Below are 12,305 nucleotides of genomic sequence, written 5' to 3'. Positions count from 1 at the left end.
AGCAGTTTCATGGCCACCATTACTGATACTAGTTTTTTAAATTTAATTAATTAATTTAATTAAATTAACTGACTTTTATGTGATGGTGGTGAAAAGCAAAATGAGGTGATAATGAGACAAGTATAGAAACAAAAGATGCATCCAGACGGGATGTAAATGTTTACAGCAGAGGAGGAAAGATGCATGGAAAATCTGGCAAAGATAGTAAAGGGCCTGTGGCCCGGAGAGTGGCAGCAGAATGGCAGACCTCCCCGTTGACTGTTTACCAATAAGGTATCCCCACATCAAGCACCCGCCTGCACCTTGTCCACTCCCAGTGGCTCTGGTACAGCCATTCTCCATTCCCAGCTCCTGCTGTCCGAGAGAAAATGAGAATGGTGGTTAAGTTGTTAAACGTAATGTTACGGCCGGAATGCTATAAAGGGGCTAGTAGAAAGATGAGGTGCTGTTCCTTGAGAGGCTCAATGAAGCCTCTGTTGAGCTTCATTGGAACAGTGCAGGAGGCCACGGACAGAGGTCAGCATGGAATGAAGAATTAAAGTGGCAATGACCAGAAGCTCAGGGTCACGCTTGCAGACTGAAGAGAGGTATTCAGCAAAGCGATCGCCCAATCTGTGTTTGGTCTCTCTCTTTTTGTTGTCCATTTTGGCTCATCATAGGTTCTCTTTCAGGTGTCCAGGGTTATCGATTGACAAATGCCGGATATGATTACCTAGCTCTGAAAACTCTTTCTTCTCGAAATGTCCTTAATTCTGTTGGAAACCAAATGGGTGTTGGCAAAGAATCGGGTAAGAAATAGAACAATTCACCTTGCACAATATTTGATAATTAAGGAACCATTTTTTTGATTAATTGTAAGGCTAAAGTAAATTAAGTAATTAAATGTATGTGGTTCAAGGGTAAGGCCCACCACTATCTTCTCAGGGCAATTAATGAGAGGTAATAAATGTGGTCTTGCCAGTATCGCCAACATCTTTTTTTCTCTTTCTCTCTTGCTCTGTTCTCTTTCTCTCTCGCTCTTTTTCATTCTCGCCCTTGCCCTACTTTTTTTTTTCTCTAGCTCTCGCCCTCTCCCTCTTTTCCTCTCTCCCTTGCTCTTGCCCTCCTTTTCTCTCTTCCTTGCTCTCGCCCTCCTTTCTTTCTCTCTACCTCTCTCCCTCCTTTTTCCCTCCACCATTTCCGGCCCCAAGACTCTTCACTTCATAATGTAGGTATCTCTTGTAGTAGACTGCTGGTCCATTTGTGGTCCAGCTGCAGTACATTTACCTTTGAGGTTCTAGAAATTTAAAAATGTGTCTGATCTGATGCATCGGTAACTTAGTTTGTTTGCATTGATCTATTGCAGATATTTATATAGTTGCAAATGAAGAAGAGCAACAGTTTGCTTTAAAACTGCATAGATTGGGTCGTACATCATTTCGAAATTTAAAGAACAAACGAGACTACCACAAACACAGGCAAAAAATGTCATGGCTTTATCTCTCCCGTCTTGCAGCAATGAAAGAATATGCATATATGAAGGTATTTGATCCTTTTGAAGTGGTACTAAAAGAACTGTACAAGTGCATCTGATTTATTTTCCAAGATCGTCCTGCGAATGTAAAGGGAATTTTCAAAGCAGAAGTTATCTGTGAAAGGAAAGTGAGATGCAATTCAGCTGGCAAACTAGAATGCTGGTGTACATTCTGTGGGTATGTTGCTCTCATTACAGTTGCATACCAAACAAATGGTATGCTATCATTACAGACTGCTTTCGGCAGGGGTTCTCCCATTGTAACTTCGGAAGATCAATGGAAATGCCATTTACACCATTTCTCTGGAGTTTACGTTGATCTTCTGAAGTTATGGCAAGAGAACGAGGAAGCCCCACACAAATTCTATCCCTGTGTGCTTTTGCTCTGAATGTAATGTACAAGGGCAGTGAAATTTGAATTTCCGTTTTACTCATTGTCTGACCAACTGAAAACCTTATTACTTAGTTTTAACTCGTCTGTGGAAATTGTTATCATCCTCCACGTTACCATCTATCTGTCTATAGTAGTTTTAAAAATCTTGCCTCTGCCATTCTGTGCCATTTGACTTCCTGTTATCGTGATTTTATCACACCTTTTGTGTCACTGTTTTCCATTTATAAGTTTCTACATCACCATTTATAATGGAAAACCCCAGTGCAAGCTCGTATTGTGCACAATCGGGCCATTATGTCCCACAGTTCTCAATGCTTTCTGAAATTATTTTCGTCTGCCATTTTTCCCCTAGTAACAGAAATTCCCAATGTCCAAACTAAAGGTTTAACCAAAAAAAAATGTAAAATCAAAAAAGTCATGTATTTCACAATAACATTACTAAATTTATCAATTGAATTGCCTTTTGTGTCTTAATGTCTTCATTTAAGTCTTTACTTTAAGGCCTCAGCCTCCACTCTACTAGGTATCAGCCTTGATTCAGTGGTAGCGCACGCGCCTCTGACAGAATATTGTGGGATCAAGCCCCACTCCAGAGACTTGAGGGCATAATTTAAGCTGACACTCTGGTACAGGCAGAGAGTGCCATACTGTCGGCAATGCCATCTTTAAGATGAGATGTTAAACCATGGCCCTGTCTGCACGCTCAAGTGGACGTAAAAGATCCCATGGCACTCTTCAAAGACGACCAGGGAGATCTCCTGGTGTCCTGGTTAATATTTATCCTTCAACCCATATCACTGAAACAGTTTAATTGGTCATTTATCTAATTGCTGTTTGTGGGACCTTAAGCTGTGCAATTTGACTTGTATTCCCTTGATTGAGATTGAGAGGTGATCTGATTGAGGTGTTTAAAATGTTAAAAGGAGTTAATAGGGTAGATATGGAGAAACTATCTCCTCTGGTGGGGGAATCAAGAACAAGGGGATATGATCTTAAAATTAGAGCTAGGCCATTCAGTAGTGAAATCAGGATGCACTTTTTCACACACAAGATGGTAGAAAATTGGAACTCTGTTCCCCCAAAGGGCTGTGGATGCTAGGACAATTGGAGCTTTCAAGGCTGAGATGCATTTACCTAACAAAAATCTATCCAGGGATATGGAGTAAAGGTGGGATTTGATACTTGTGCCCAGAGCTGTGGTGCGGTGATCTGAATTGTGCATTCTGAGCATATGCATGGTACCTAATTTCCCAAGATGCACCAATACCACTCAGTCAGCTGAGGAATACTTTTTCTTTAGCTTTTAATATTCTCTGCTCAAAAGTTTTTCAGAATTAGTTGAAGAAAAAGCTAGAGGACAAATTTCAAAAGCTTTACTAAAAGGTTTTTTTTAGAAAGTGTATGTATAACGAGTTACATCGAAACTACAGCACAGAAACAGGGTATTCGGCCCAACTGGTCTATAATGGCCTTTATGCTCCACATGAGCCTCCTCCCTCCCTACTTCATCTAACCCTGTCAGGATACCTTTCTATTCCTGTCTGCCTCATGTCCTTATCTAGCTTCCCCTTATATGCATTTATGCTATTTGCCTCAACTACTCCTTGTGGTAGCGTGTTCCACATTCTTACCAGTCTTTGGGTAAAGAGGTTTCTCCTGAATTCCCTATTGAATTTATTAGTGATTATTTTATATTGATGACCTTTAGTTTTGGACTGCCCCCACAAGTGAAAACATTTTCTCGACATCTATCAGGTCACCCCTCAGGCTTCTCTTTTTTTTCTAGAGAAAAGAGTCCCAGCCTGTTCAGCTTTTCCTGATATGTATATCCTCTCAGTTCTGGTATCATCCTTCTGAAGCTTTTTTGCACCTTCTCCAATGCCTCTATATCCTTTCTCTAATATGGAGACCAGAACTGTGCACAGTACTCAAAGTGTGGTCCAATCAAGGTTCTATACAAATTTAACAAACTTCTTTTGCTTTTCAATTCTATCCCTCTAGAAATAAACCCTAGTGTTTGATTTGCCTTTTTTTTGTGGCCTTATTAACCTGCATAGCTACTTTTAGTGATTTGTGTATCTGTACCCCTAGCTCCCTTTGCTCCTCTATCCCGTTTAGACTCTTATTATCCAAGCAGTATGTGGACTCATTGTTCCTACCAAAATGCACCACCTCACACTTACCTATATTGAAATTCATTTGATAATTACACGCCATTCTGCAAGTTTATTAATGTCCTCTTGCATTTTGACATTTTTCCTTTGTATTAACTACAACCCCCAATTTGGTGTCATTCATAAATTTTGAAATTGTACTTCCGATTCCGGAATCCAAATCGTTAATGTAAATTGTGAACAACAGCGATCCCAGTACCAATCCCGGTGGAACACCACTTCCCACCTTTTGCCAGTTTGAGTAGCTACCCTTAACCCCTACTCTCTGTTTTCTGTTTTGTAGCCAACTTGCCATCCATTCTGGTACCTGTCCCCTGACTCTACATGCTCTGACCTTAGCCATCAGTCTACAATGCGGTACCTTTATCAAAGGCATTTTGAAAATCCAAATATATTACATCTAGTGCTTTACCCTCGTCTACTCTTCCTGTTACTTCATCAAAGAATTCATTACGGTTGATCAAGTATGACTTTCCTTTCTGTAACCCTAGCTGACTATCCTTTAATATATTACATCTTTGAGTAAGGATTCCATTATCTTTCCTACCACAGATATTAAGCTAACTGGTCTATAGTTCCATGGACTTGTTCTGTCTCCCTTTTTAAATATAGGAATCACACTAGCTGTCCGCCAGTCTTCTGGCACTATTCCCTTTTCTAATGAATTTTTATATATACGTAATAGTGTCTCTGCTATCTCTTCCCTAATTTCTTTTAATATTCGTGGATGCAATCCATCTGGACCAGGGGTCTTATCCTCCCAAAGTTTAATTAGTTTATCAATTATCTCACCCCTCTTCCCCCACCTTTCTATCTTACATGTATTTTGATCATCTTCTATGGTCCTGCCCAACTTGTTATTCTCCCTGGTAAATATAGCAGCAAAGTAACTATTCAATATTTCTACCATTTCGCTGCATTACCTGTGAGTTTATCGTGTGCATCCCTTAATGGCCCTATCCTTCTGATTTTTCTTGTTGTTCATGTGTCTGTAGAATACTTTACTATTTCTTTTTATATTCCTTGATAATTTAGTTTTGTAGTTTCTCTTTGCTTTTCTAATATTTTTTGACTTCTTTCCTGACCTCTCTGTGTATCCTTTTGTCATCCTCTCCTTTATTGTCTATGTACTTAGAGTATGCCTTTTTCTTTAGTTTCAATTGTATCCTTGTCTCTTTATTCATCCATGGTGTTTCATTACTGGCTAGTTCTTCCTTTTTAGAGGAATATACTTCTCCTGAACTCTCCATCACCATTGTAAATATTACCCACTGCTGTTCTATCTCTTTGTCTGTCACAGTTTTTCCAGTTTACCTGCCCTAGTCTCAGCCCCTCAAAATTAGCTTTTTTCCAATCTATTACTTTGGTCTTTGTCTGTCTTATGTCTTTCACAAATCATTATTTTAAACCTGATCATGTTATGATCGCTATTGCTTAGATGTTACCCTCCACTTACTTCTCTTACCTGTTCTGGTTCATTTCCTATTACTGGATCCAGCAGTGATTTCTCTCTTGGGCTTCTTACGTACTGGGTAAGAAAGGACTCCTGTACGCACTGTAAAAACTCCATTCCCTTTTCTCCTTTCCCTACCTCTTCATCTTGCCAGTTTATTCGGGGGTAGTTGAAATCTCCCATGATTATTATTCAATTTTTTTACAGATTTCATAGATTTGGCTTTATTTCTTCCTCCACTTCCCTTCCACTATTAGGTGGTCTGTAGAATATACGTATTAACATGATTGATCCCTTCTTATCCTTTGTCTCAATCCATATCGATTCTGTTTCTATCTTAATGTCACTTATGTCCCATATTTCTATTGCCATGATGGTGTCTCTAATTAGTACAGCTACCCCACCCCCTTCTTCCTTCCCTATCCTTTCTAAATATGTTATTTCCTGCAATACTTAACTGCAAGCCCTGTTTCTTATGTAACCATGTTTCAGTTATCCCTAGCACATCTGGCTCCTCTATGAATTATTACCTCTAGTTTCCCCCGTTTTGTTTTGGAAGCTGTGCACATTGCTGTACAGGCAATTTAATTTGATTTAGTAATTGTTCCCCTCCCTTTTGTTTGTAACAGTCATTTTGTACTGATGTTCTATCACTATTTGTTCCACATATTTGTAGTATATGTGAAAATGAAGTGTTCTGATTGCACACCTGTTTTTTGTCCTCTAAACATTAGAATATGAAAGAGAGAGTGAGGACTGGATGGGGGGGTGCGGAAATGTCTTTTTTTTTCATGTACTGTTATTTCAGTTTTCTGAGGGGGAGAAAATTGAGCTTTGAAGGTAACTAATTGCCTCACCCATGTTTTATTGATGGTTAGAAAAGGCCAATGCTTGCATTTGAATGGCTTGCACTTGAGACCAAGATTCTTATTTCTAACACCTCTTGAGGGTAGTGGAGTGAGTGGGAGTGGATGGAAAGTTACGGGTGAGGTAAATGACTGACAGTGGAGCAAGGTAGGATAAAGGGGTTGAGTTTGTAATTCAAAGGGAAGATGTAATGGTAATGATAATGAAAAGGTGAAGTGGTAAGGGGCACGAAGGGGGCGAAGAGGTAGAGGGGGAAGTAATTTAGGAAGGGATGGGCAGGGAGCCGGTGGAAGCCACATTTTCCAATTATTCTCACCCCAAATGTAACCAGCTATCATTGGTGGCTCCTTTCCCTGCCATACCATATACCATCTACCACCTGAAAGGAAAGAAGAGTTAAGAGGAAAAAAGAGAGAGACTGAATGAGAGGAGGAGTGACCAAGAGAAACAAAGATAGCTGAGACAAGTAAGAGAGAGACTATTCTCCACTAATTGTGTGCCATGGGAGATCATTTTTTTTTCTATCATGAATTCCTTAGTCCACATTTATAATGGAAACTACCAATGTAATCTTGTCAAACTGTAATTACTTCCTACTCACTCCACTCTCCAGCACCAATACTGGCAAAAGGATATAATTACAACATGAGCAGCTTGTAAGGGCAGGTTCCATTATAAATGTGGACATAGAAATTTATTGTGGAAATATAAAAAGGACAGACTATATAACTTTAAAATAGGGTCTGCGTGCCTTGTTCCAATTATCCCGTGTTGGCTAACGGCACCCCTTATTGAAAACGACACTTGGTCTTGACTCCCCTTGTGCAAGATCCACTAGTCCATTATATATAAAAATCTGCTGGGTGGGTCACAACATTCCATTTCAAAACATAGAAAACTTCTACTTTATGGGAAAAACCATTGTAAAACACTCCACGTGAACCTGTAGTTCCAGTTACACTTGTAGATGTCACTGTGATAGGCCTGTAAAATGTTCAAAGCCTTATCACTTAACATACAGTATCAGTAAATGATATTGTAGTTGGGTCAACATGCAGTTCCATTGCAAAGCCACTGGGTGTCGGTACAGGAATGTTCAAACCTTTATCACAGGCCATCAATGTGAAGACCAAAAGTAGTGATGTGCAATTTTTAAAAAAATATAATTTAAATACGACTCACTGAAAAGTCCTCACTTTTTCAATTTATGATTGATTAATGGTGTCTAACTGATCTTAAGCAGACTGAATGTCCTGCCGTACGGCAGCAATCTTGATAAATTGCGAATATTCAGTTATATTGTTTTATTTGTGTCAAGGCATTATATGACCGAGGATTCCCTGTTCCCAAACCAGTGGACTTCAACAGACATGCAGTGGTCATGGCGCTCATAAATGGCTACCCCTTGTGAGTATCTGCATTCTTTCACAAAATTTTGAGCTTGCTCTGAAAGAGTTTCTTTCAGATATTTTGGATGTCAGATGGCAACTTTAACACTACAAAGCAGAGCTAGGGGCAGAATAGTCTCTGTTACAAGGTCGGTCTCTTCTTGTAAATTGTTAAGTTTGTCCTGTTATTATCTGAGGCTATTTTGTACAGATCTCAAAATTTCATTCAGAAACTTGAGTCAAGTAACTGATCTGTTTATGTAGCTGCAATCACATGATCAGTCTGAGGTTTGAGGGGGTTATAGTGACCTTTAGGTATGATCCTGAAAGGTTCAGGCTACAAGTAAACCGCTTCAAATTTATCAGGAGATGCTGCCTTAAGTACCTCGATCCACAGAATGGAAATGCCATAAATAAATGTTAAATTCAATGTGATAATAGCTGTAAGTTAGTTGTGCTTATTAAATAATTTTTCTTAAGACCTTATTACATTCAAATATGGTTTATATATGGCAATTCAAACCTGTATCTACAAAAAATCGCACAAAGGTGCGGTGGTCTAGGTCTAGACCCAATGAAGAGGTAAGTATCAGTTTTCAGTAACCACTCCAGAAGACGTTTGAATTTATTGAGTGCATTATCAAAGTATTAAGCAACATGTACTTATGAACTTGAAGTATTTTCACTATAATGCCATCATGCTGTGAGTGGTATTTTTTTTAAATAACCATATCCAGAAAATGTACAAAAGAATTTGCCTTAATTTAAGACTTTCTACTTTGTAATACAGACTTTAAAACATTTTTTCTCTGAAGCAAAATTCCAGTGTCTTTAAGCAAAAACACACCAAGTAGAATGAAAACTTCTGTATTCAAAAAGTTCTTTAATCACCAAAATGTCAAATATATTTATTTTTGATTAGGTGCCAAGTTCGCCAGCTTGATAATCCTCCAGCAACTTATAATGCGTTAATGGATCTTATTGTGAACCTTGCTAATCATGGTTTAATTCACGGTGACTTCAACGAATTCAACTTGATGTTAGATGATGAGGATCATGTCACAATGATTGATTTTCCACAGATGGTATCTACATCTCATCTAAATGCTGAATGGTAAATGCAAAACCAAAAAGTGGAATTTTTTTGTGGCTTTTTATTTTCCCTTTTTTATATTAGGTGGAGTAATTTACTGCAGATTTGGAATGGATGCTATGCTGTTTCTCACACACATGATGCAACACCAGTGTTCTGACTTGCATCCTGCTGCTTATTAAGTCATTTGCAATTGCCTCATACAGAGGCACATTGTCAAAGTAACACTTGACTTCCAGCTTTTCTTTGAATTGATAGATGCATGCGATCCTTTGATTCATATAAAGCTGGTAGCATCTGTGCATGAAGTATTTTGATCTTGGCCCAATGGGAAACCATGAATTTAACACATCTAGTGGTTGGGATCTGGAATGCACTGCCTGAGGGGGTGGTGGAGGCAGATTCAATCATGGCCTTCAAAAGGGAACTGGATAAATACTTAAAACGAAAAAATGTGCAGGGCTACGAGGATAGGGCGGGGCAGTGGGACTAGCTGAACTGCTCGTGCATAGAGCCGTCGTGGACTCGATGGGCCGAATGGCCTCCTTCCGTGCTGTAACCTTCTATGATTCTATGACAAAAACTGTAGACTGTATGAAGAATGTACACATTGTAGGACAAAAAAGTCTGTCACCATCTGAAATGATAGGTTTATGTTTTGGGTAGACGCCTTTTTGTCAGGTGTTCTGATGAAGGATCTCCACCCAAAATGTTAATTTATCTTTTTTTTTCTTTTCAGGTGGTCATGGACCTGTTCTGTACTTTCTGCTTTTATTTAAAACATCCAGAATTTGCAGTTTTTTTTCCCTCTATTGAGACAAGGGGGTAAATTTTGACCCCCAAGAAATGGTGGGTTGGGGGCAGGTTGGGAGTAAAAATACTTCGTTTTCAGAGCGGGACGGTATCCCGGCTCCAACACGCCTGCTTCTGGGTTTAACGCAGGCAGGTTTGTCTGCATGTGGAGAGCAGACACAGGAAGTTCCGCCCCCACTTAAAGCTGGCAGGCCAATACTTTAAAGGGCAATGTACCTCATTGAGATACTGGAGGTACTTAATATTTTGTGTATTTGAATAATAGAATGAATTTAACCTTACCTGTTAGTGTTTCCCATCACTTCCCATTTACGCCAGGCGAAAGCAGGTGGGAAGGGTCGAATCCATGAGGTGAGTGCCTTTATTGCACAGCTTGTGGGCCCAGAGGAGCAGAAGTGCTTCATCCCAGGCCCAACAAGCTCACCTGGCTGACAGGACCCCCGTGATCGGCCGATTTTTTTAAATTTTTTTTTTTACATTTTTTTTATTACTTCTCCCTTCCTCCCCTTTCCTCCCTCCCCACCTACCTCCGACTCTTCACTCGACTTCCAGCGACCTCTGATCTCAGCCCCCCGATCTTCTCCCTAGCCACTGATCACTCCTTCCCTTCGATCCCGGCTGCAGGCCTTCCTAGCCAATAGCCAGCCAGCCTGTCAATCAGGCTGGCTGCCAGACGCAAAACCCGGATGTGCCATTGATGGGCCACAGTAGATCGCAACCCGCCCACTTCCTTTCCGGATTTCGCACCCGTTTAAACCCCCCACCCCCAAAACTCCCTTCCGGGCTGGAAGTTAAAATTTACCCTAAGGAGTTTGTAGTATTTACTTTTCAGGGTGGCTGGAAATGATGCTATAGCGCGATAGGACTCAGACTTGTCCTCTCAATTTCCCGCATGATGAATTCTTAATGGCACTGTTAAGGAAAGGCACTCAGTAAATGCAATATCCTTTCCAAGAGGAAGGAGGAATTGGGGTTGAAAGAGAGGGGGAGAAATTCCTCATCCAATATTGCTTACTAGTATTTAGTTACAATCCAAGTGGCTTTCCTGCCTTCTCATGTGAAACAGTGCACAGTACCAGATGACTTGCATAGAATTACATAGAATGTACAGCACAGAAACAGGCCATTCGGCCCAACAGGTCCGTGCCGGTGTTTATGCTCCAAATGAGCTTCCTCCCTCCCTATTTCATCTAACCCTATCAGGATACCCTTCTATTACTTTCTCCCTCACGTGTTTATCTAGCTTCCCCTTAAATGCATCTATGCGAGTCACCTCAACTACTCCTTGTGGTAGCAAGTTCCACATTCTAACCACTCTCTAGGTAAAGAAGTTTCTCCTGAATTCCCTATTGGATTTATTAGTGACTATTTATTTTATATTTATGGCCCCTAGTTCTGGTCTCCCTCACAAGTGGAAACATCTGTCCTTTCAAACCCTTTAAAATTTTAAAGTCCTCTATCTGGTCACACCTCAGTCTTTTTTCTAGAGAAAAGAGCCCCAGCCTGCACAATCTTTCCCAATTAGGTATAACCTCTCAGTTCTGGTATCATCCTAGCAAATGTCTTTTGCATCCTCTCCAGTGCCTCCACTTCACTACCACCACCACCCCCCACCCCCCCACCCCCCAAATAAAATGGAGACCAGAACTGTTCACAGTACTCCGTGTGGTCCATCCGAGGTTCTATACAAGTTCAACATAACTTCCCTCCTCCTCAACTCTGTCCCTCTAGAAATGAGCCCCAGTGCTTGGTTTGCTTTTTTTATTTCCTTATCAATCTGCTTGCTTGAAGGGGGAAAGTACAAAATTGTGTGCTGCTTTTTTCTTTCCTCCCCAACAAGGACATATTCTTAATGTTTAGGGGATCTGGCACCTATGAAAATTCAGTAAGATTTTTTTTGTTTTGATTGGCGATGCATATAAATATTTTTTTTTAAATTTGGAAAAGTCCTGAGGGTCTATCGAGATTTATTTTAGATTTCTGAGTTTGGTGGGTGGGGGGTGGACACTGGCAATTAAAATATAAAAATCAAAAGTTAACAATGATCAGAAAATAAAGATGAATTGGTAGTCTTCAGTATACTCTGCAGAAATTTGGTTTGTATAAACATGAAACACTTTTTGCGAAGTATTGGCCTCTACATAAATAGAACATAAGGTTTTATTGAAAGTATAATTTTCATTTATACATGGAAAGAAAATTTTTAATTGTATTTTTAAAAAAAAAGAATGAAAACCTGGGGGAGATTTTTAGGAAAAATTGGTTTAAAAACCTGCATTGCACAGCTCTTAAACCAGTTTACTGATTGATATTTTTATCTTCTCTTTCAGGTATTTTAACAGAGATGTAAAATGTATCCGTGATTTTTTTATCAAACGCTTTAATTATGAAAGTGAGCTTTATCCAACATTCAAGGACATCAGGTTAGCAATACCTGTATAAGTTAATATCTTCTTGTGGAATTTAATATTGTAGATTTATGGTGCTCCTTTGGGTGTAAATTAATAACTATCTCCATACTTTGGACTTCTTGTGGTTGTATGTTCAAAAGTTGTCATTTTCTGCCCACCAATAATGCAGTTTTGCAATATACAGCCCATTTTATTAATT

The 12,305-nt window shown here is 39.6% G+C and overlaps 2 protein-coding genes across 8 annotated transcripts in view; one reads left to right on the top strand and one right to left on the bottom strand.

The window, feature by feature from the left end:
* The window catches only part of LOC137320906 (centromere protein F-like), a 346,288-nt gene that overhangs the window by 255,126 nt on the left and 78,857 nt on the right, over nt 1-12,305 (bottom strand). The window lies entirely within an intron of this gene.
* riok2 (RIO kinase 2 (yeast)) overlaps nt 1-12,305 on the top strand; it is a 41,302-nt gene that overhangs the window by 14,783 nt on the left and 14,214 nt on the right. For all 5 annotated transcript variants that reach the window (XM_067982894.1, XM_067982893.1, XM_067982896.1 and 2 more), the window contains 5 exons: nt 672-788; nt 1,346-1,521; nt 7,720-7,808; nt 8,712-8,903; nt 12,026-12,118. In XM_067982894.1, the coding sequence (XP_067838995.1) occupies nt 672-788; nt 1,346-1,521; nt 7,720-7,808; nt 8,712-8,903; nt 12,026-12,118 (667 nt within the window). The remainder of the gene's footprint in view (nt 1-671; nt 789-1,345; nt 1,522-7,719; nt 7,809-8,711; nt 8,904-12,025; nt 12,119-12,305) is intronic.

Source organism: Heptranchias perlo, chromosome 4, assembly GCF_035084215.1.
Source record: "Heptranchias perlo isolate sHepPer1 chromosome 4, sHepPer1.hap1, whole genome shotgun sequence".
NCBI lineage: Eukaryota > Metazoa > Chordata > Chondrichthyes > Hexanchiformes > Hexanchidae > Heptranchias > Heptranchias perlo.
This window is presented reverse-complemented; position numbering and strand designations above follow the sequence as displayed.